Here is a 25,719-nt window from a genome sequence, read left to right as displayed (position 1 = left end):
TCCTTCCCTATGTTAGCTTTGTGACTGCTAAATTAGGAGTTTGCTGGGTGCTGTTTCAATCAAGTTGGTGAATTGTATACTCAATGAATATACAGATGTTATAATTGTGAAATAAACAGGCAAGTTTGGCTAAGCAGGTTATTATACCAAAAAGAAAAGAGAGTGCTTACCCTTGTCCTAGGCTTGCTGGAAAACTCCCAAGGAGGGATCTCCAGAAAGAGATCCTTCCCCACTGCTAGTCAGCTCTTAAATGGGTCAAGGAGATATGGAGCCAGGCTTCACCCCTTCCAGCAGCAAAGGTGAATTGCCCTCACCTGTGCTCCCAGGGCTGACTCATTGCTTGTCTCAGGTGATCAACCAGAGATTCAAGCTGTGATTCAGCAGTTCCCAGACAGGAATCAACTTTTTACTTGAGTAGAAAGTGATAGGACAAAGTGGAATGCTTTTAAGCTCAAGGAGGGAAGGTTTAGATTGGATGTTGGGGAAAGTTCCTCACAGAGAGAGTGGTGAGGTGCTGGAACAGCTGCCCAGAGAGGCTGTGGATGCTCCATCCCTGGAGGAGTTCAAGAACAGGTTGGATAGGGCCTTGGGCAGTCTGGTCTAGTGCCAGATCTGGAAGTTGGTGGCCTTGCCTGTGTCATCAGGGTTGGAACCTGGTGATCTTTGAAGTCCCTTCCATTCTGTGATTCTATGATCTACATCAGTCAATCATGTAATGCACAGCCAATGCTGGGATAATGTTTGATTTTTAAGAGTTTTTTTCTTAACATTGAAATCTAATTGTCATTTGCCTGACCTAAGATATACTGCAGAGGTATTTATTTCATCTCCAATTCATTTGTGAACAACCATGTTAGAGTTATTAAAATCAGCCTCATACAATTGGCTGTTATCTACTCCCTTGCTATGGAAGAGTTGAAGACATCAAGCGCATGGCCAGCAACGGACCTGGGAGAAAAGCTGGTGTACTTCTACATTAAATGTCTCTACTTGCTAGATTCCATGTTCAGATACACAGAAGAGTGAAGCTGTTCTGTAGTTCTGCGACTCTCTGGGAAAAGTAGTAGGACATCGCTCTCCTACAAATGTGGCGTAAGGATCCATCCCCAAACCTAAACATTCATGTCAGTGCTTCAGCCCCCTCCCAGAGGAGGTTTATGTGCTGCTGGGTAGGACTGCATTACGGCTGCAGCTTCAGCACCTCACAGTACAGTCTGTGAGAGCACACATGTCACAGGAACAAAGAATTGGGTGGAGGGGTGGGCTGCAGGAAAAAGGGCATTCCCTTTCATGAGTTACCACGGGTAACCAGTTCCAGCAGATCTACGCACACGGCTTTTATTGAAAGTGTGTGTAGGAGCTGCTTGGACAGCACACTGTGACCACCCACAGATCGAAGGCACGGGGAGATGATTAAAGCAAAACAAAAGTGCAAGTGGTTCAGAGTGCTGTTTTTCTTTAGATTTTCTGAGGTATGGAAAGAATTCTGGGGGTGTTCAAATACAGGTTTGATCTATGAGATTTGCTCCAAAAGTAATGCTTCCTATTTTATTGTTTTGGCCACCAACTTCAGGGGCAGATGTTGGTGCTATGGCAGTAGAGGTGGAACCTTCCCACCAGTTTCCCAATACATGTTGTTACCAGGTGACTGATGGCAGCAGAGGGGCACTCTGACAGAATGGAAGCATGTATCAAGCAAAAATGTATCACAGATTACCTCCACATGGAAAAAATGACGCCCACCAATATTCATTAACATTTGCTGAACATTTCTGAAGACCAAACAGTGAGGCAAAGGGTGATGAATTTCAGTTGTGGCAACAGTGACAGTGGGTCACCTTTGCTAGTGCAGATCTTATGCAGAGCTTATGGTGGTACCTATGTTGGGAAAAAAAGTGTTTTGTAACTGAGAATTTGCTCTATCAAACAATGTTATTGTGCTCTTTGTACCTGTTGTATTTTCCATGGAAATAAAAAGGAGGCATTACTTTCAGAACACCCTACTTAAATAGATAGGTTTGAAGTTGCTGTGAGTGCATGCTGCCAGTTCTAACTGGTAACAGAGTGTTTTGCATGTTATTTGGATGAGAATTTACATGTGTTCTCTATCTTGTCAAATGTAAAAAGTAAGTAGTGTCCATCTCTGATTTTTAATGGGATTTAAAGCAATATAATGATGTCTCATGCTTTCCCCATGAAAGCATGCTCTTACAAACATGCTGCTTTCAACTTTTACTGGACCAGGTAAGAATGAACAATCCAGCACCCACTTTGCTACAGCGGCACCTGCCTTTTTCACAACCTGGGCTAGCTCAGTATGTAGAGGAGACTGAGTTTTGCTGATAGAGGAAGAATATGCATCCCAGAGCAAGTCTGCTGCTGCCTGCTCTTGCAGCCCAGGAACTTTCCTTATGCTGGCCAAAGGGTAGAGTGTGAGGGATGTCCTGCAGAAAGCTTGTCCCAGCTGCAAAAGGCACAGGTGCAGAGTACGCACTGCTGGGTGCTGTTGGCAGGAGTGAGCACAGCTCCTTCTGGGGCAGCCTCTGCCTGCAGTAGCAGGGATGAGATTTAAGGGAGATGCATGATCACAGCTGGGTGCACTGGCAGCAGGACAGCCTGTACTTCACCTGCATCAGCACAGGCAGTCCTGCAAAAAACCTGAAGTGAGAAAGATGAGCGGTCCTTCTTACTTTGTCCTGTTGGAATATAAACCAGAGAGGTGTGCATGTATCTGAAAAGGTGCTGGCCCTGGCTGCTGGGGAGGAATGAGGAAGTGTTAGTATGTAATAAACTACTGTGTAATTAAATTCACTCTCATGTTCATACTCCTTCTCCATATATACTATGGATGTATTAGAATACATTGGTGTAATCTAACTTTCAGTTTTCATGTTTCTTTTGTTGCAAGCCAAAGCAGCTTGCAGTTCATTATGTTAATCCTAGTCCCTCTGAATTTGGACTCAGAATGGAGTCAATATGTTGATTAAACAAGGAAGTACTTTTATTTATTAAAAGAGAGGCAAGCAAGAGAGGGAAAACAAGAGAGAAGAGAAGGAAGGAGAGAAGGAAGGGGAAAGGATGGGAGAGAAAGGGAAGGAAAGCTTAAGGGGAAGTGGAGCGGAGGGAAGAAGAGGTCTTCTCCTCCTGGGATGGTTGAGGATGTGGTGGGATGAGCACAGCTGGCTGTGGGTTTGGCAATGCCTTTTATGCCATAGCATGGTTCCCTTCAATTGGCCCAGGAGCTATTGCTGGGATTAGAGTGTTTGCCCTCAGGCATTGTGCACATACCAGCCATGTTTCTCCCTTCATACGGTGGTCATGGAGGGTCATGGCTGTGGGGGGTGGGGACCTGAGACCACTTAAGCAAGGTCTCTACTTCCTGGCTTCTCCATTGTGCTTGGGCACTGCATGTGTTCTGCACCTTTCACAAGGTTGGTACAGTACAGTGTTTTGAGGCCTTCACAAGGTTGTTACGGTTTTGTCTCTAGTCACCACTTAGCTGCAAGTCCACCTCTTCGCCAATCAGAGAGAGAATTCACAGCGCTCCCCATTCTGTATTGTGTTGTCACAGAGGCTGAGCCAGAGAGAAATGTCACTTCATTACTATACCTTTAAAAATACATAGATTCTTTGACAAAAATGTGGATATCCAAGCAAGAAAGGAAGCTGGTGGACTCACAAATTCCGGCAAGTAGAGTCCAATCAAAACCTGCAATACAAAAGGGTTGTTTTTATTTTAATATGTCTGTTGGATCTAAGAGAATGAAGTGCACTGTTTTTATCATAAAATCATAGAATGGCTTAGATTAGAGGGTATCTTAAAGATCGTCTAGTTCCAAACCCCTGCACAGAGTAGCTGTGGATGCCCCATCACTGGAGGCATCAAAGGCCAGGCAGGATGAAGACCTGGGCAGACTGATCTGGTGACAGATAACCCTGCCCATGGCAAGGCTTTTCTATTTCCTAGTGGTTTCCTTTAACTAAAATGTATAATTGTATCACCACTTGTAAATAAGTTTTATAGATGAAAGAAATGGGAAAAACCCTCTACCTGATGTGGAATTGTTGAGTACAGCCACCGAGGAATATATTACAGAAAAGTTTCCAGAATTAGGTACAGTTTGATATTGAACTAATTTGTGGAAGGCCCAAAATATATGTCAGTATTCAATTCTGTAGAATTTTTACTCCAATATCTGCTGAGATAACTGCATGGGGAGTATGTAGATGACTTCACTTGGCAAATGCCCTGCTGAAGAGCTCAGCATCTGATGGCTGGGGCACTGCGGCAGCAGCAGGCTTTCCCTGCAGCTCTAAGCTGACACCAAGCAGCTACACCTAACTTACTGCAGTACTCATGGTGCTACATTTGGGTCTTGGTCTGCTCTGTCTCTCTCCTGTCTTCAGCTCTAGCTTGTCTCCTCTCCAAACCCAGGAGAGCAAAAACAGCTGAAAAGCATTTCATCTGTTACACAGCTGGAAGACCTTCTTTTTGATCCTTCCAGGAAGCAAGCTAAAAGACACCAGCTTGTTTGTCTGGTGTTAGACCTGTGATGCATTTTCTTGGCTGTGTAGGGTGTGGGAAAGGAGTTGCTCTTCTAACTGCCACTTGTGCCTTGCACTCACTGGGATAGTCTGTGTGGGAGCCATCAGCCTTACCACACTTTCAAGATGAGTCATCAGAAAGCCAAAGCTGGAAAAGGAGTCAGAGCACAAACTAAGCCTCAAAATTTAGGTAATATACCTATAAACACTTCAAGCAGCTGTGAATCAGTTCCCCCATTTCATAAAGCATTTCCAAATTTATCACCTTGTTTCAAGCCTAAATTTGTTGAATGCCAGTTATAACCACTGTGGTTTTTTATATCTTTGTTTCAACAATAAAACAATGTTCTGATATCAGCTAGAGGTTGTAATATAGCTTGGAAAAAGCGAAATACTTCCACTGAGATTTTCTAATCACCTGGCTTGAATTCATGGCTCCTGGCTGAATTGCTGAATAGTTGGTCTGTGAAACAGCACAAGTGATTTCAGATCAGTTGAACATCAGTGTGTCTCCATGTTTTTACTGGCAGTGAAAAACTATGTTTCGTTTGCAAATTTTACCGGCAAAGTTTTCAGGTCTGCAATAGACTGTAGATGTTTTAAGAGAAAAAATATGTTAAGGATTATGATCAGATCCCTGTGGGATCTCAGTAGAATCAGCCCAGCTCACTTATCTCTTCATTAAACGCTGAAGTAGATTTGTCAGTGAGTACTATACTAGCTCTCTGTGATGTAAGCTTTTGAATTCGAGTGCAGTGTAGACACAGTAAGTCAGCTGTCTTGGGAAAATATTCCAAGATTAAGTTTCATCGAACAAACCATCTTTTCCTTTCTAGATTATCACTTTTATTATATTATTCCTGTGGAAACCAGTTATACTTCTGATTATCGTAACAGATTAACAATTCTACAGTTGTTTATAGCTATAATTGTTATAGCTATTTTCAGATACTGAAATTCTACCAGAATTCTTTTCATTTTTCCCATATAATGCTAAATAAGACCTTATGCAAAGCCGCTTGACAATGATTAACAGTTATCTTCACACTACCATGTTGAAAATGTCTAACTTTAGTAAGTCTCCTTATTCTGTCCCAGATGATAACTTTTTACTCAGCTCGTAACACTTCAGAGACTGACACCTTGCCTCATCCCAAAAGTGGCATCAGTAAGACCTTCCCAGTTGCCACCCTTCCTTTCCTCTGATTGCATCTAAGTTGGCTGTGCCAAGGGGCTAAGCTAGCAACCCGTGAAGCACCTAGTCAACCTACACCGTTCTCTGAGCATCTTACCTCCAACACTCTCTTCCACTATTTGACAGCACCTTAAAAATGACTCCTTTGAGGAGCCTGTCCATATGATTTATTTAATTTTGTTCTTTTCCCAAATCTTTGAAGTCTTCTAGGAACTGCCAGTGAATGGAGGATGTAAAGTATTCATTGTCAGCAGATGCAATAAGATCTTTTCCTGAAACTATTTCTTGCTGTTTTTCTACTTAGCAGTCCTAGCTAGTTTAGTCCACTCATCTTGCACACAAGTCCCTCATGGAGAAGGGAAAAGTTCCCTGAAAGCTCCTCAGCATATTGTTAGTACTTCCTACATGATGATATTTTTTTAATAGTATCACAGAATCATAGAATCACCAAGGTTGGAAAAGACCTACATCATCCATCCAACCATCCAATCTAATCACCAATAGTTCTCACTAAACCATGTGCCTCAACACAAAATCCAGGCATTCCTGGAGCACCTCCAGGGTCGTTGACTCCACCACCTTCCTGGGTAGCCCATTCCAGTGCCTGACCACTCTTTCAGAAAAAATAATATTTCCTAACATCCAGCCTAAATCTCCCCTGGCACAGCTTGAAGCCATTCCCTCCAGTCCTATCACCAGTTACATGAGAGAAGAGGCCGACCCCCAGCTCACTACAACCTCCCTTCAGGAAGTTATAGAGAGCAGTAAGGTCTCCCCTGATCTTCCTCTTCTCTAGACTGAACAACTCCAGCTCCTTCAGCCTCTCCTCACATGGCCTTTGCTCCAGACCCCTCATCAGCTTCGTCGCCCTACTTTGAACCCGCTCCAGGGCCTCAGTGTCTTTCTGGCAGTGAGGAGCCCAAAACTGGACACAGTACTCAAGGTGCGGCCTCACCAGAGCTGAGTACAGGGGAAGAATCACTGCCCTGTTCCTGCTGGCAACGGTGTTTCTGATGCAAACCAGGATGCCGTTCGCTTTCTTGGCATATGCCTGGTTTCATTCTGTTTTTGTAGGGATTTGAGGCTTATTCTCTTCATACTATATCAACATAGGACAGAATAGAAATAGAGAATAGAAATTACAGCATGGGAATCAGTATATCCTAATGTAATCACTGCTAACTTGGTAATGCATAACAGCTGGTAAGTGTACAACAACATAATGGAAAATCTAACTGATGTTGCCTAATCACATTTGCAACATTTTTTTCCCCAAAGCTATCTAATTATTAATATGAAAATGTGCAAAATGAATCAAAAGAGATGCAAGAAATCCTTCCATCAAAAAACAGCTGGCTCCCACTTCAGTTGCTGACCTTTTTTCTACAGATTTAACCAGTACTGTTTGCTAGCCTGAGCTCAATTTAACAGCTTCCCTAAGATGTGTGCATTAAGTTACAAGCCATAATAGGCTGCAGCTGCAGAAAGGTGCACTTGTAACTTATGAACTTTGTTTAAATGATATGGTTTCACTGATTATGTGCCGTAGCTTGATTTAAGACATGTAAGACAACTTTACTAGCCTCTCTCTGAAGAATCTTTTTTAATAGATTTTGTATTACGTATTTCTCTTATTCAGAATGCTTGTATTTTTCCTTTGCATTCACATATTAAATTAAATCCACAAAAGCAGTTAAAAGGACTCTCAGAAACAGCTGTTTTGAGTTTTAAAATGACAAAGTAGGTGGTTATCTTGTGTGCATTTTTTATATTCTACTCTCTCAGCAGCAAAATGTTGTCCAGTCTATGACTCTGTTCTGTATTAGCAGCAGAGGTACTTGGCTCCTGCCCTCTCAGTCATGGCAGTATGCTGTTTATTGTGTGTTTGTTTGCCTTGACTGAGGATAGTGCGTAGCTAGTTTTTTTAGCAGCAATCCACAGAAGATTGGAAACAACTCTTTTTTTTTTTCATTATGGCATCAGTTTGATGCAAACTTATGTAATTCAAGTCCAAGAGTTCTGTTTCCCACTTAATTGAGAATTTGACCCCAAAACTTCCATGAGCAGAAGTAAGACATTTCCTACTCAATGAGAAATTGACTGCAAAATAGTGCTATGTTGTATGATACGTGTTATCATTTAATCCTCTTCCAAATCTGGCTCACATAAAACAGCATTTCTGAAAAGTGAAAAAAGCTTAGAGTTCATTTAGGGTAAATGCAGCAGAGCAACCCATGTATTTCTGCAGAACCAGAGCTTCCAAGTAGCCTGTTCAAAAAAAAAAAAAAAAAAAAAAAAAAAAGCCTACCTTTGTAGTCTATGAAAGCTTCAAGCAAACTACCAAGATTTGCACTATAGGACAGCCGCAATGCTATCACCTGCCACAATGCTCAGTCCCTGGACAAGAAATTTGCAGGCTATTTAGAAAGCACAGAAGAGGAAAAGAGTGATCTCACTTCATTACCATACATTACAGTCAGCATCGTAAATCATAGAATCACAAGGTTGTCTAATCTAAACCTCCTCTAGTACAGCTTGTGGCCATTTCTTCAGGTCCTGTTTGTTGCCTAGGAGCAGAGGCCAGGTTCCCCAGAAGAATACTGTGCAGGTCCATGTCAAAGGCTTTGCTGAAGTCTAGGTAGACTACATCAACAGCCTTTCCCTTGTCTACCAGGCTGGTTACCCAGTCATAGAAGGAGATGAGGTTGGTCAAGCATGACCTGCCTTTCATGAACCTGTGTGGCTGATCCCCTGGACGCCACGCACATGCCTTGTGATCTCACCCAAGATGATGTGCTCCATAACGTTCCCTGGTACCGAGGTCAGGCTGACAGGCCTGTTGTTCCCCGGATCTTCCTTACGGCCCTTCTTGTAGGTGGGAGTCACACCGGCAATCCTCCAATCCTCTGGGACCTCTTCAGATAACCAGGAGTGCTGTTAAATGGTAGAGAACAGCTTGGCAAACACGCTTGGCAGCTCCCTCAGCACCCTAGGATGCAGTCTGTCCTGTCCCATGGACTTGTGACAGTCCGGATGGAAGAGGAGCTCTCTAAGTGTCTCCACCTGAATCACTGGGAATATATTCTGCATAGCATCCCAGACTTTCAGATCAGGGTGTAAAGTGCCCCGAGTATAGCTGATCTGCCTATTAAAGGCAGATATAAACAAGGCGTTGAGGACCTCAGTCTTCTTATCCTCAGTGGTCACATTCCCCGCTGCATCAAGTAAAGGATGGAAATTCCTCCTGGTTCTTCTCTTACCATTGATATATTTATAAAAATTACTGCAGTGGGCAATCTGAGTTCAAGTTGGGCTTTTGCCCTCCTAACTTCCTCCCTGCGTACCATAGCAACTTCCTGTTAATCTCCCCAAGTAGCCTGTCCCTTCTTCCAGAGGATCTAGACTCTCTTATTTCTTCCAGAGTTTCGACAGTAGCTCCTGGTTCATCCACACTGGTCTTCTCCTGCAGTTTGCCTTGCAGCATTCAGGGACAGCCTGTTCTTGCACCTTTAAGATTTCCATCTTGAAGAGTGTCCAGGCTTCTTGGACCCCCTTACCCTTAAGGAGTGACTCCCAAGGGACCCATGCTACAAGCGTCCTGAACTGCTAATTAAGAAAGATCAGGAGGGTAGGGATAAAATGGATAAAACATTGTCTGTTTTTATGGGGGAGACTTAGCTTTGCCTTCGTTTCAGTCCAAACTGTTAACTAATTACAGCAACTGACAATGTACAAAATAATATCTTTTAAAGAACCAAGGATTTAATCATGAAAAAAGTTGGTTGTCAGTGCATATATATACTACAGTCATTATCTTAAAAACTCAGTCACTTCATAATTGTCTTTCAAAATTCAAGAACCAATTACAGGAATGAGAATGATCTTTGACAGTAAATTGTAAATTACTGAGTTGTGTTTTGTTAAGCCTCCCAGGTAAAGGCAAATCTTGCCCTTTCATTTATATACTGCTACTGCTTCTGACAGTTCTCACTTTTTTCTACAATGCCTTATTAGACTCAAAGCACACTGGATGCAAAACACAATGATCAAACAACATTCTTCTTGGAATCTTAAAAAAAAAAAAAAAAAAGACACACTATTAAAGGAAAAATGGATCCTGGGAAATCTTAATACAATATTAGTAATCATGGTATTATCTCAAGAAGAGCAACAGGGCACAATTAATTGCACACTTGAATGCATGTAAGCATTTTTTTCATCTTAAATTACAGCAAATCAGCATGATACATAATGAAAACAGTGCTTGTTAGGCATAAAAACAAATGTGTTTTTAGTAGACCACTACTACATAACATCATGTATGAACTTGAGGACAACATATTTAGGCTTATATATAAAAAAAGAATTTCTGAAATTGCTTTAATTATGTATTTGAAATGGATATGCTGGTTTAACCTCATGACAATAAATGTACTGATTAAAGCTACACAATAGATTTAAATAAGCTGAACTAAATCAAAACATGAAGAATTCTGGACAAAAAACAAACAAACAAACAAACAAAAAACCTGTGTGATGAGACTTTGGTGTTGTGGCCACATTCTGTAGTTTAACCTGATACAACTTCACCCTCACCAGAGTTTTGAGGTGCTGGCTTTGAATGGGGCTGAAAAAAAAACAGCAGAAAGTGATAGTTTGAGATTCTGCCACTAGATAAGCATCTCCACGTATTCCCATTACCAGCCTCGCATCTCAACTAGGTTTTATCCTTACTCTCTTCATTACAACCCGCGTTATCCAGTGCTGGATAGCTGCATAGCTTGCTAATTTGACAGACATTAATTCTAATCAGAAGTATTACTTCTCAGCTGCTGCTTCAGTGTTAATCGTATCAGTGTAACCTATAATAAGGTACTCATTGGTTCGTAGCCCTCTGGTAAAATATTGCTTTATCTGTACAGTTTGCAACGGCAGAAAGTGTTTTGTTTCAGCAAAAAGGAGGGAAAGTTCCTCATTTCCATTGGTGTACTGCAGTAAAAAGATGTACTTCTCTATAGTGCTTGAAAAGTTTTTTGAATCTCAAATTTGCAGAGGAGTGAGAACTTTCTGTCAAGCAAGAAATGCAGGCTGTCCAAGTGTTCAGTTACTCTCAAAGTCACAAAGTAGAGTGGGAATTAAAACAAAGTTTTTACTCTGAACTTTTATAATTGCTGTAGAATTGACAGCAGAAGAGAAAGAAGTATCATACACACACTACAGTTCAGTACTAGCTGTACAGTATTCAGCTGTTCAGTACAGCTGTCTATTGCTACTGCTGGCGTGAAACTGCCTGAATGCCTTCTGTTTCCAGTATGGACCACTTAGACCACAGTTGTGTTCTGGTAGGAAGCAGAAGCATGGGATTTACGCATCATTCCTATTAAGTGTGGCTAGCACATTACAATTTTGGGACTTGGACTGAATAAAAATGGATCAGTATTGCCTGGAACTTCCCTGTGTGGCTTTGCCTATTGCAGCATACGTGTTCTTAAAATACTCAGTAGTTTCAGCTAAACAGGAAACTAACATCCATTCATTTGTCAGCTGCATAACATTCAATCTCATGATTATGTGGCTGAAATAAATTATTTTTTATTTTTAACAAAAGTTTTTATTTTTAACAAAAGCTGTAGCATACAGGCTTAGTGACAAGGCAAGTAGAAGTACCACAGGTACCACAGGTGTACCACAGTACACCACTGTACTTGTTATTTCTGTGGTCTTTGGATTATGTAATTTGTAATTTGTAATGACTGCACTCTTGGACAATTGCAATTTCCTAAACCAGAGGTGTTCTTGAAGTTTGAATAGCTTGAATAGCTTTCTGTTGCTATATATGTCAAAACCAATGCAGGACTGAATGTATCTAAACCCATTCCTTATTGTAATGGCAGCTTCTACTAAATTGTCAGTTTTAAAGCTTGAAAATTCATGAAATTTATGTTTAAATATCAGCTTTTACTTAGTGGGGTTTAAATTAGATTGCTATCCAGTGTCTGTGTACATGCTCTGTGGAGCAAGAGACGTCGTAGCAAACATCCAGACATTGACATCAATGAGATACTCACTGCCAGAGAGTATCTGAAGCACTTCTTGAATAGGTGGATCCCCTCCTGCAGTCTCTGCTACTGAGTGTTGACTCCCAGTTTTTCTCTCACATTTGTAACTACCCTTCATAGTGTAGAAGCAGGCTCACCAATTATAGAAGATTGCTTATTTCCTCTGTATTACCAAGTACTGATCTTCAGAAATCAACAATAGCATAACATACCCCCCTTATTGTCAAGAAGGGAATAATTCAGAAAAGCAGAACTCTGTTTCCATGATTAAGAGATTCTCTCTGTTTCAATCTTTCTCCAAGTTCATCTGCACATGACAGACAGTTATCCAGCATGCTTCCTTTTACAAATATTTCTATGCAGGTAGCCCTCTTCCACATGGTATACCAACATCCCAAAGCTTTAACAGAACACCAGAGTAGATGGGAGCCATCCCGTGACACTGTTGGAAATCAGCACTGTGCTCCAGCTGCTGCCCCACACCTCCCCATGCTCAGTGCGCTGTATGCACATCCTCACCTCCTGAGCACATCAGGGAGAGCTGGTGATGAACACACTCTGTTCCTCTGTCTGTCTCCTGGCCCAGGACAGCTACTGCACATCAGAACAGTGCTGCTGCCAAGCACAGAAACAAGCGACAACAAAATTGGAGATCACACAGCTCCTCTTGCAAGAAAGAGCGACGCTCCATCTGTAGTTTGCATGGGAACTGCCACCACCGTCTCCTGTCTCAAAATGGTTTCCCTTTCCATTCTTCCACCACCAGCCAGCTCAGGCTGGATGAAGAAAGGGGAAAGCTAAGAAGGAAATTTATCTCTGTCCTCATTTATCTTTTGAATGCCACTGACTCCTGCACGAACTGTTATCAATTGGTTTTGTGGTAACAATTACAATACTTGCTCTGGGTAACTACATGAGATATTTTTGTGAATGGGTAAAAAGAAATTAAAGTATAACATTTTCTCTTGTTTGAAAGTGAACAGCTCCACTCCTGCTATGGAATCAGAGTCCCAACATGCTGTCACAAAAAAACCAATGCTGCTAACCTGGAATGAATGACCAATAGCAGCCTGTAATCCCTGCAGGCCCACAGCCTATGACTCTGGAACACAATTACACTGTCATGCCAGCAGGAACTGCTGGTGAAAGCTTTTATATTAATAATGATTTATAAAGTTTCAGCTTCATAAATTTGCATTTCTTGTGTAACATAGAAAACACTAAGGGTCAAGGATTTGTGCTGCATCTTACATTCGGATTTTTTTGTCTTTGGCAGTGAATGTTGTAGCAATATTGCAAGAGTTCTGGGAAAGCAAACAGAAGTCGGCTGTACTTCCAAGTGAAGGCATCATTGTGTATGAGTCACTGAGCAGCCTGGGCCCGCCATTTGTGAGTTATGTTACCTTGCCTGGAGGAAGTTGCTTTGGTAACTTTCAGGTAAGTGTCAACTTCCAATCTTTGTCAGGGGACATTATTTTCTGAAAAGAGTTTTGCTATGGAATATACAGGACAACTATTTCTATAACATAGTATTGCAGTTCCATACCTGACTCTTCCAGCCTAGCACTGTCCCATATCTCAGTGATTTCAGAGCGACAAACTAGCTGAAAGAAAATAGCACAGTTCTGGGAATTAATTGGGCATGGAATGATTTTACCAACCTCATTTCTGTTTTCTAAAAAAAAAACACCAACAACAGAGAACATTATGTGTAATTCAAATGTTTGCCGGTTAAATCTAAGACCAAAATTTGTGTTCTTTCTTTCCCTGAGGAAACAATAAAATCTGATATGAGGGAGAAATAGCTTTGTATTTCATTTTTTTATTCAATGTGAAGATACTTCTCACTGTAGCAGTGTCCCCATAACATGCACCATCCTACTCATGCTAACACTGTGCTAACATATAAAAAACAGTGATCAAATCTAACCAGGGCCACATCAGGTTTCTCTTGCAATGAAAAACAACATTGGAACTAAATTTGGTGTCTCCAGAAGGAGGAAGGTTACCTTGTAAAGCACTCTATCCTCTATCTTCCTTTCAATAAATAACATCTTAAGCATGAATTCCATAGGCACTGATATTATGATTCATCTACTTAGGATGTGGAAGTTGGGCCTACACAGAAAGTTTCAACGATTCATCTTGAGATCTTCAACAACCAAATAACTAGGACAAAATCAGAATTCTTTCCAGAATATCAGTTGCAATTTTAGTTGACTCCTTCCAAACTCCCTCTTTTTTCACTAGATGCATCCAGAATGTATTTCTAAATATAGCCATCTTCCTTCTTCTTCCTTTTATTTTATTTTTATTTTTTTTAGAAAAGGCAAGGAAGAAGTCGCTAAAAACTAATTGCAAAGACAATGCGGTTTGTTACTCTATGACCAGCCTGTGTATATATCCCTAATAACCGTCTGATGCCTACCACCAATCTGTCCTCTCTGTAAGGGCCAGTACAAAAGCACCTAAATATCACAAAATGCTTGTTCATTGGTGTGTAATGTGTAGATGTAATCCATTAGGATCTAGAACCAGACATAACTGCTGGTAATTGCAGTATTTTAACCAATTTGAATGACATGCACGTGTCTTTCGGATTACAGTACTTTAGCCTCTCTGCTGAACAGAACGAAATAACAGTTTGGAAACTGAATGTTGCATTATGTGCTTTTGGGACATTAAGAGATTGGTTCTGTTCATGCTTTCAGGTAAATAGCATTACAACAATATATTAATTAATTGCCAATGTCTTAATTTATAGTTATAAAGGCTCTCAATTTCCACATTGCTTAGAACTTTGTAGTTGTATTTACATCACTAAATAACAGTAACACAGCATAGTAAAGAACTACAAATGTCTCTGCACAACTCTTCTCACAAATAATCCTTTCTCCTGCCTAAAGACACGCAGGTATGTGTTACGTGATATACTTCATGGCACTTCACAGTCCAAGAAACCTATTAATTTACTTAAGCATTTTAAATACCTTCTTTTCCATTTTTGTTCTGGAATCACAAGCCATGACTGACCCTGTAAATTTCAATAATTTTCAGTTATGATAAAGGGACCAACATAAGGCCCATCTGATCAGTTTCTTGTTTCCCCTCTTGCTGAACTCAGGCATGAAACTGCTCCTGGCTTTAGCAGATGTTTTTGTTTTTAATTCCAAAAAGGAAATATGTAGAATACTTTGATTTTATAAATGCAGTGAAAAGTGCTTGCAAGTCAATCCCGGCTTTTATCTTTCCAAATGAGATCATCTACAACAATGATGATCTCTTCTCTTGAACAATGTGTTTGTAGCTAACCAAGGATAGAAGCACTGAAAAATCCCTGAATTGACAATTCAAATATCAAATTATTATTTGCTTATATACATGCTGGCGTTTCCTTTCTACTGTTAGTCAAAGTATGCTTTATAAGAAATGGTTATATCTCTTATTAGACAATGTAATATCGCTGGGAGCAAAAACAATTATCAGATTTTGAGTGCATTAGAATGTTTTGAATCTGTAGGACTACAACATAAACACGTATATGAAATAAAATCTTTTTTTCCCACTCCAATAAAAGTTTAATTGATTAAATAGAAAGTCACTATCTAGTGAATATTCTCTTAGTTACACCATAGACTACTGTGGTCACAACAATATTAATACTATCAAAACTGCTACAAGTTTTAAATTAGTACTACATGTACTAATTTTACTAGAAGTAAAAAGAGCACAAGTTATTTCCTTCAATATTCAGCACTCAATACACAGCACAAATTCTGTCTGACTCGTTATGAGGCAGGGTGAACAATGGGAATGTTGCTTCTTGGTATATTGATAGAAGACAAAATAAAGCTGGGCAACAAAGAGGCTTGGTAATTGCGTAAAGCACCAGCTTCCCACTCCAGCTCCAGGTTACAGCCTTCTCTAAAATATGTATTTATAAAAGTGAATAATTAGTTAAATATTTCCTCTGTTTTCTTCAGTCCATGTGACGTTACTAGCTTAAAGACTCAGTTCAGTCCTTGTTAAGCATTTTCACAAGGACCAGAAGTCAACTGTTTAAAATCAAAAAGATCAGTACTCCCTGATCTTACAGTAGATGTTTCTAGATTGTATATAGTTGTGTACTGTACAGTGATTATGGAGCAAGACAGAGCAGTTAGATAGTATAAAAAATGTAGCATTTGTAACCAAAGAATTGTAAAATGATTTGGGTTGGAATGGACCTATAAGACACCTAGTTTCAAACCCCTGCTATAGGCAGGGACACCTCCCTCTAGACCAGGCTGCTCAGAGCTCCATCCAACCTGGCCTTGAATGCTACCAGGGAGGGGGCATCCACAACCTCTCTGGGCAACCTCTTCCAACTTCAAAGTAAGGAATTTCTTCCTAATAACAAGTCTAAATCTGTCCTCTTCCAGTTTAAAACTATTTCTCCTTGTCCTGTCTCTACATGTCCTTATAAAAAGCTCCTCCCCAGTTTTCTTGTAGGCCCCCTTCAGGTACAGAAAGGCCGCTATAAAGGTCCACCTGGAGTCTTCTCCAAGCTGAAGAACGCAGCCCTCTTACTGTCCTCGCAGGAAGGTGCTCCAACCTCTGATCATCTTCATGGCCGTCCTTTGCACCCTTCATGTCCTTGTGTTGGGGGCACCAGAACTGGACACAGTACAATGGGGTCTCAGTGAGCAGAGTTGAGGGACAGAATTACCCACGCTCCTCTTGATGCAAGCCAGAATACAGTCAGCCTTCTGGGCTGCAAGCACACTTTGCTGACTCGTGTTGAATCTCATCAACTGACATCCTCAAATCCTTCTCCTCAGGGCTGCTTTCAAGCCATTCTCAGCAAGTAGAAACAGGCTATAATGAAATGTCTGTGCTTTTCCGACAGTTTCACCTACTGAGAACAAAGAGCTATCATCTCTAAGATAAAGAGCTAAGGTTTACTTTCCCTGTTTCCAGTATGTCTGTAAAAGCAGGATGAACCTTCTTCATTGTGCCTTGGATCAACACCTCCTCTTTCCTCTGGAGACGAAGAGTACAGCTTTGTTACCTTTTCCAGCTACAAACATCAAAACTGCTGAAACGCAGCATGTTGAAGAGAGGACATGGCTACCAGTATTCCACTGTATATTGCACCACTACAGTGCAGCAGACATTGCCCTCTCTATCCCACTCAATGACTGTCAGAGACCTCTTCTACAATTCCCAACAAAAATTCAACTTCATATAATACCAGACTTCTCTGTAAACCAGAGACAAAGATCCTATACCCTTAATTAATATCTTTGTCTTTTGAGAAACTACATCAAGATTGTGCCATTTTAGTCATTTTTTCAGGATTGGGAGGAAAAAAATAAAGGGAAAAAACATCACAGAGAAAAGTCATATGTCAACACTTTAAAATATGATTTCCATTTATGTTCAAGTTTTTATAGCTTCCATTATATTTAGTTAAATGTTAAGAATCTTTCCCTTCTTCCAGATTTGTAAATCTCTTGATCTTTCAAAACTAACCATTTGCTTATAAATATATAAAGACTCTTTGATCTGCTGCTTTGCTGGTATTACTTAAAAATGAATGGTTTTCTTTTATCTCTCATTTTAACTGGATTTCATCTGCACAAAGATGGTTTAAATCCAAATTGTTTGGCTTGGTTTAGATTATAACATTTATTGTTGAAAGCACATAGAAATCTAAGTTCTTAGAATTTTACAAAACAAAATCACATGCAACTTGCAAAAGAATCTTTAAACATAATGAAGGAAAAATACACAGTGTTGAAACATTTGACCTGAGCAGCTTGAAAGGGTTAGACATTTTACATTTTCATAAAGACCCCAGCTTCTGAAAGAGCATGACAGGAAAAACTGAAATGAAATACAAACTTAATTTCATACTAAAAATCACATTTTTTGGAAGAAAAAAATTGTTTAAAATGGCTTTTTAAAAGGTAGGGTAAATTAGTTTTTATAATGAAAAATGTTCTACCTGATTAAAAGATAAGCATTTTGTAATTTATTTACATATTTTAATGAAAATTACTTGTTTCAGAGAACTATGCTTCCATTTTCATTGCACGTCAAAAATCAGTAGTTTTCTTGATCACAACCAGTTACTATATTATTTAGAAGTCTCCCAGCGTATTTGCACTTCTTATCAAAATGCATAGAAACAACCTGGTAGAGTTAAACCGATTGTGCCAGATACTGAATACCTTTAGGCCTGGAGAAGGAAATAAAAAAGACCATGGAAGAATCTGCGGATGCTGCTGTAAATGAGCACGAAAAGTATGCATTTCACAGAGTGGCAGAATGACAGGGGTTGGAAGGGACCACAAGAGATCATTCTGTCATATCAGACATTGCAAACTAAGATGAATGACTAGCTAATGTACCAGTTAAAGTAAGATAAATTCCTCAAGTGCAGCACAGCGTACTTGCCATGAAGAAAATTAGATGTTGAAATTCTAAATATGTTAATGTTTCTTGCTATCTGAAATGTACTCAGGCAATTTTAAAATTTGGTCTTCCTTCACGTCTAGTAAAATTTTATTCAGCAAGTCTCTATTAAGATGGCTTTGTTCTTGGTAAGCCCTGGCAGGTTCTGACTTGCCCTGTCATTTCACTCTGTGCAAAATGTAGGAGAGGAACACAGTGATGCATTGACTTGGTTGTATTCATAACACTTCATTCTGTATTAAGAGAGCGGAAATCATACGTCAATTAGTTGTTTAGAAAGACTAGTATTTTTTATATAATTATTATTACATTAAAATCTAATATTATTCTCATACCATTCCTTATAAATTACTGTGAGGTTCAGAGGCAGAGCCAAAAGAACAGACAAATCAAAGTTTGAGGATGATTGCTTTTCATTGTAGCATCACTGAATGGCCATAGCTGATTCAGCAGGTAGTGCACAGAACATCTGCTCTCTGTCTCTATCTTGATTGCCATGCTGTTAGCCAGATTTGAGATTTGAAGAGTTTCACCGTTCAGGCAGGTTGACATAAATCTTTCAAGGCATTTTTTTTTAAGCCTTCTCAAAAGCTTGAGGTGCAGTTCATCTGCTAAGATCATATGGACTCCATTCATACAATCCATTCCCTGTAGTTGCTGAAGCTCAAGCATGGCTGGTGCTTTCGTCTCTACTTTTCACTGTCTGTGGCATACAACTGTGTCTTGTAAAAGCTGTGATAAAGTTAAAATCCTGAGCTTGATGTGGAGAATGTGGGTGAGCCCTGGTGACATATGTAACATGGGAGGCAAGATAAGGTAAGTTTCCTGTGTTTAGACAAAACCAGAAGCATAACATTTTGTCCAGGTCATGCCATACAGCTCATGTTTAGGAATCTCCATTGCCTCCAAAGTGAGTAAAATCCTGATTTTATTAAAAATGTGAGTGCATTGTTTGCTTGTTGAGAGCTAAGAAATTTTCATGCTCTATTACAAAACCAGGTAAGTAGTCTTCAACTGAAACTTCTGAAGGCCAAAGTAAACGCACAGAGTAGACCCTCTGTTAGCTGTGAGAGAACAGCAGATGTCAGCACTGGCAGTTCATGCAGCTATGCAGCAAAGCAGGGCAAACAACTTTATTTTCAAGTTCCTCCTTTCCACTGTCCAGAGTCTCCACAAAATTCATAGAATATTTGGTTCAAAAGAGGCATAGGATAGCATCACTGGGAAATCAGAGGTGTCACTCTACTTCTGGATGTTAAATTATGGTTGATTTTGAAGAAAAAAAAAAAAAAAAGAAAAAAGAAAACATTTAGGATGCATTTTCACTGCAAAATATTTTGTAAACTTAATTCACTCCCAGCTTGGCTGTTGCTAGAAAGTATGCTAACCAGCAAATTAATGTTTGCAGTAACTATTAAAAAATCCAATTGAGGGTTACAAAAGTTAAAGAATTTTGATAAATTAATGTTTACTTAAACCAGTAATTTTTATGAAGATCTCTGGCAAAGCTACTTCCCAATTAAAATGTTGGTTCTCAGAAGTCAGATTTTATGATAAAAGCAATTATTAATAGTATAAATAATATATTTTAACTCTAATTTACTTTGAGAGGCAAAAAAACGCACATAAGAATTGCAGTGGGAAATAAAGGTTTCATCTGAGACCTGTAAAACTGCTTATGTGCTTTTACAGAGCTGCTTAAGCAGAGCAGAGGCAAGGCGAGATGCTGCAAAAGTGGCTCTGATCAACTCTCTCTTCAATGAATTGCCCTGCCGCAGAATCACGAAGGAATTCATCATGGAAAGTGTTCAGGAGGCTGTTTCTTCAACAAGTGTAAGTCAAAAAAATCAGGGGGGAATCATATGATCTTGTAGATAAAATGCCTGCTAACTATCAGTGAGCAAAAAGAGCACACGTGAATGGTATTAACGAATAGAAGATACAAGATTATGATTCTCTGCTAGTAGATTTTCCACCAGTTGACAAAAGTCAAGGTCTTACTGTTTTTTCACCTTTGTAGTAATAAAGATTATCGATTTTATTAAAATTACTAAATTAGGAACTAAAGCATCAGTTTTTTAAAGTTGTGTTAGTCCTTAAAGCTCACTGCAATTTTTTAATTTTTTTTTTTTTTTTTTTTTTAGTTTATACCTAGGTAAAATATTTATAGTTCAGAACACTACTACATAGCAAATATCATTTCAGAATGCTCTAAATCCTTAGGAATGAAAGTACTGCTTTGCTAAAAGACATGTATTGTGAGTTAAGGAAAGTTTAATTGAATTTCTTTTCTGCTAGCAAAAGATATTTCTGATAAGAAGTGTGGAAGAGATTTTTTAAATTTTGGAAATATCACTATTTTCTTCTGGATTTCTTTTTAGATAATCTGCAGTGCTCTCCTGCTGAGTGTACTCCCTTACAGGATATATTTGGGAAGGGATGTAGAAACAGATGAGCATAAGGAGGTCTAGTCTGTATCTGTTTTATAGATGAAAGAATGGTTTTCTTTTACAGTACTGAGAATTTTATACATTACAGAGGGACAAAAATCCATAAAAGTGAGGAAAAATAGAACATGATTTATTTGTGTATGAAATTTAAAGGGAGTTTTTGACTTAAGTAATTTATCACTTTTATGGAAATTTTTGAGCTAAAAGGTTATATGCTTCACAGAGTTCTGCCTGGATTTCCTTAGGGATATTTAAAAGCCAGCATAAATATTTCAACAGCATCGTGTTAACGCTACAACATTCAAAAGCCATAAATTTTCTTTCAGTTCAGTGGAACCATATTGGGTAGAAATCTGTTTAACTTTCTGAAGTTGCCATTGAACACCTGGGGTTATGCAAAGGAATCTGTCCAAAATTATCTCACGTTCCTTTTTCTAGGTTTTCCCCTAAAAAGGAGCTTACAGGTTGCTCAGGGAAGTTGTGGATGCCCCATCCTTGGAGGCATTCAGGCTGGATGTGACTCTGGGCAGCCTGATCTGGTGGTTGGTGGCGCTGCACATAGCAGTGGGGTTGAAACTAGATGATCATTGTGATCATTTTCAACCCTGGCCATTCTATCATTCTGTGATTCTATGAAAGAGACGAAACTCAGCCCCTTCCTGTATCTGGGTCATTAATGCAGCTTTTGAATTCTACTGAAAAAGTGAATGTAAAACTATGGATCGTATTATTAGCATGCCTATAGCTGCACTTTATTGAGTGTACTCATTACTATATGTACACTTTATGAGATGTAAAACCTGCACTGTCAGGTTTGTTGAACCAGGAGTAAGTGTTTCTGAAATACCTGGTACTAGACAGAATTGATTTAACTGAAGGAACGTTTTGTTGATTCATCTCAAGCAATTATGACTTTAGATGGATGAACACCACACAGAGATCAGGAGGTAGACTCTCCCATTAATAGTGCACTGGGACAGCAAAGATTAGGTAAAGAGAAGCAGGTCTTGACATAAAATTATTGTATGCTGCTGAGCTACTAACCACTGCCAGTTTATTTTAGAAGTGCTCAGGGGGTACTGCTCCAGTTCATAAGCCAAAACTTGCTTCAAAACTCTAGTCTGTCATTATAGTCCCATTACAGTCAATTTATATTGAAGCTGGAGAGTATTATATCTTTTTGACTTAGAAGAGATAAACAAGTCTGGGCAGAACAATAAAAAATTGCTTCCCCTTCTTGCCTTTCTCAGGTCGTATTTCTTTCCATTCTTACACCTGAAAGAAGATTTTGTTAGAGCTCCAGATCAGATAACTTTGCCTATGTAATTTTCCTTTTTATAAAGAAATTGATAATTCCAGATTGCATTTTTCTCCATCTTCTTTACAATAACAATTTTTTTTTTTTGAGGGGGGGGGGGGGGAAGGGGGTGGGTAGGGAACGGAGGGGATGGTTAGAAAATATCTCAAAGCATTTAATGAGCTCTGTAAAATTGTTTTCCTGGAACTTTCTCCTGCTCTATAAATCATCCTTCTACTTCTCCTTTTCTGCTGGGCACAGGCAAGGGTCTTATTTCCTCTGCATTACAGTGTTGAGATATTTTGCAAAGTATCTGAGCTGTAGCAAGCACCAAGACAGAAAAACTGCACACAAATAATCAGTCTAGTGGCTGTGTGGATAGATACAAAGGAGCTCTTAAGAAGGTAATGTGAAAATCATACCTACAAGACCTACAAGGAAGTACATCAGTTAAACTGACTAAAAATGTATCAGCAGGAGAGTGATTTGAGAAATGTCAGTAGGAAGACCATGGGGGTATTAGCTAAGGAAGCCTTTTGAGTGCTAACTGCTTACTGCAAATCAAATACTAAAGCGCTTCTGGTTAATCCCACTTGTTTCCTCCTTTCAGCAATCAGTGTGTCACTAAGCACTTCAGCACTCTCATTTCACAATCAGATAGTACACTAGATATTGATAAAATGAGTAGTTTCTATGGTAATTGTGATTTGCAGAAACAGGCTCCCAAATTGTTTGCTGGGGAAAGAAATAGAGGGGCGTTAAAAATGTCTTGGGTTAGCAGTATTAAGACATGTTATTGACTATAAAATATACAACCATAAATCAACTACTTCCTTTCTAATCACATTCTCTTGTTTCTTCCCAAAGGGTAACCTGAAGGATGCTGATGACCCCAGCACTAGTATTGGAGCTTATCATTACATGCTGGAGTCAAACATTGGAAAGACAATGCTGGAATTTCAGGTATAAGAAGTGGGTTCTACATTATTCACCTCTGAGTGAAGAAACTTAAAGACTAATTTCAAATAGAATTCATTGCATCTGAGGCATGCTGAGACCATAGAGCATGAGAGAAAACTGGATTTAGACCAAATCTGAATGTCCAAAGGTTAACTTCAAAACTGCACTACAGTAAGTCAAGTGTCAACAACATGTCTGCAGTATTAGCAAAGAGTAGTGTCCCTTCCAGCTGATTACATGCCCTGAAATATTATCTGCACAGTGCTGAGCCTAAAATTCATGTATGGTAATATGGCCTTTTTGATTCCATATCCTAATAAAAAATGTCACACTAAATCTACATTACTGGAGAAAATACTGTGATCACTGACCTTATACTGGGTTGGTACATCCTGACAAGTGAGCACTTGACTTCCTGCACTGGTATCCAAAAGAAAATCTGAAAGTACTGTACTGAACATGGGTGAATGAATTGCCACACACTGTCTAACGTAATATGTTGAAGGTCAAATATTCTTGTAATGACAGTCATTTCAAAGGTGTGGTGACCAGTTCTGGCCCTCTGTCAGAACCTTTCTAAAATTAATTCCAGTTGAAAGAAGTTTGATTCAACACTTCAGAACTCATATTCTGAACTACTAACAAAATCTCCAATGCTTTATTACAGCTTTCTAAATTACCAAATTATGTGTAAAACCTTCATGCACAATTATTTAATCTAGGCACCAAAGTAGACCCACATATTTTTGAGTTTATTTTTCTTACATTTGACTAAGTGTGAATTGATTGATGTGATGTCGTATAGACTTCAACTGCCTACAATATGCTGTAGGGTTTTGATTTTTATTGATGAATAGCACAAGTTAATTGGGCATAAGTGCTGTGTGTTATGGGTACCATTCTGCTTCATCTTCTGAGTGCAATCAAGGTGCAGTTGTGTGTAGGTTTCAGATGTGTGAAGTAGGGAACAAATTCAGGAAAATAGTCTGAATATTTCTAGAGCATGCCTTTTTTGAACTGCATGTTTCCAGAAGCCTACATGTTTTGGCTGAGCTGTAAGTAGCACCTCACAGTGGCACATCTAACAAAGAGTGAGAAAAGTGTCATCAGGGAAAAGCTGCCCTATTTACTTAATGTCATAGGTAATGTCATAGTATCTATGATATTTACTTAATGTCATAGATACTGCACTCAAGATGATAAACTTTCAGGAGACTTGCTGGGGCCAAAGTTATGTAATTCTGAAGTCTGATCTTATGCCTTCTTCTCTCAAGATGCACTTCATCCAGGGATGGAATTTCAGAAACGACCATCTTTAAAGATGCTTTGGGGACTTTGCATTTTGGGCTTGTATGTTGATTTATTTTGTTTTTGTTTCCTGAGGTAAAGAAAAGGGAATAAGTAAAGAGATAGATGTAAAGAACTGAATATTTAGGTCAGATCTTGGGTTAAACAGTACCTGTTTATAATAACATAATGAATTTTCTTGCACAAAATCTTTACATGTAGTAAAAAAAGAAGTTATTTTCATTAATTGTGAGAAATAATTCAAATAATTTTTTGGAGGCCGGATCTCTTGTGAAAAAGTTTTAATTCGTGATTACAATGGCGGGCATTCTGCAAGCCAGCGTGCCTGCTGTAAGAAAAACAAGCTCTTCTATCTCCTAGATCTCAACACTGAGTTCCTCCCCTGCTGCCAGGTTCACATTCTTCATGCACAGTCCTTGGTAGTTGACAAAGTCCATCTGTCTTTGTTTCTCCAAGTAAGAGGAATTCATGAAATAGTACCAGGCCAGTACCTTCTGCCATATGTCTTGCCAGATAAGTTTGTCTCTTCTTGCAGAGTCCTGGGTGCAGATGTATGTCTTACAGTCCTTATCTTTGGTCATTCCTAACTCACCCCCACAATCTCCCCAAGGGAGGAGCGCACACAAATTAACATGCCAGCCACACTCTCCATTTACCTGTCCACAGACAGAAAATTATCTTGTATCACAGGTTCTGAGGTATGTCCCTTGGGTGCAACATTCTATTACTTATGCAAAAATCATACATCATTTCCCACACCATCAAATTATGATCCTTACTATGAATGAAGTACAGCTGTGTTCAAGACATTAGGTCAACACCACCAGGTATACTGCTCCTGGTGTCTCGGTCTGAAATGTGAGATTGTGCAGAGTTAATTTGTGTGCTCTTACTTTCTTTACAAGACCACCTCCTCTGTCCACTAATTATGTCCATCCCAAGTGTATATAAAATTCATTGTAATACAAGCAGTCTCCTGCATAAGCAAAAACTAATAATGTAGCCAAGTTTATAAAAGAATCATAGAATCATAAAATTACTCAGGTTGGAAGGGACCTCAAGGATCATCAAGTCCAACTGCAGCCTAACCATAGTACCCTAACTCTCTAACAACTCTCTGCTAAATCATATGTCTGAGCACCACATCCAAACACATCCAGGGACGGTGACTCAACCACCTCCCTGAGGAGCCAATTCCAATGTTTAACCACCCCTTCTATAAAGAAGTGTTTCCTAACATCCAACCTAAACTTACCTTGGTGCAACTTGAGGCCATTTCCCCTTGTCTTGTCACCTGTCACCAATGAGAAGAGACCAACCCTGCTCTCACTATAAGCACCTTTCAGGTACTGGAAAAGAGTAATAAGGTCTCCCCTCAGCCGCCTCTTCCCCAGACTAAACACCCCCAGCTCCCTCAGCCTCTCCTCATAGGGCTGATTTTCCAAG

The 25,719-nt window shown here is 39.5% G+C and overlaps 1 protein-coding gene across 3 annotated transcripts in view; it reads left to right on the top strand.

The window, feature by feature from the left end:
* The window catches only part of LIX1 (limb and CNS expressed 1), a 38,503-nt gene that overhangs the window by 3,680 nt on the left and 9,104 nt on the right, over nt 1–25,719 (top strand). For all 3 annotated transcript variants that reach the window (XM_048931877.1, XM_048931876.1, XM_048931875.1), the window contains exons 2-4: nt 13,076–13,236; nt 19,951–20,091; nt 22,873–22,968. In XM_048931877.1, the coding sequence (XP_048787834.1) occupies nt 13,076–13,236; nt 19,951–20,091; nt 22,873–22,968 (398 nt within the window). The remainder of the gene's footprint in view (nt 1–13,075; nt 13,237–19,950; nt 20,092–22,872; nt 22,969–25,719) is intronic.

This window comes from Lagopus muta, chromosome Z (assembly GCF_023343835.1).
Source record: "Lagopus muta isolate bLagMut1 chromosome Z, bLagMut1 primary, whole genome shotgun sequence".
Classification (NCBI taxonomy): domain Eukaryota; kingdom Metazoa; phylum Chordata; class Aves; order Galliformes; family Phasianidae; genus Lagopus; species Lagopus muta.
Note: the sequence above shows the minus strand (reverse complement) of the source record. Positions and strands in the feature narration are given on the sequence as shown.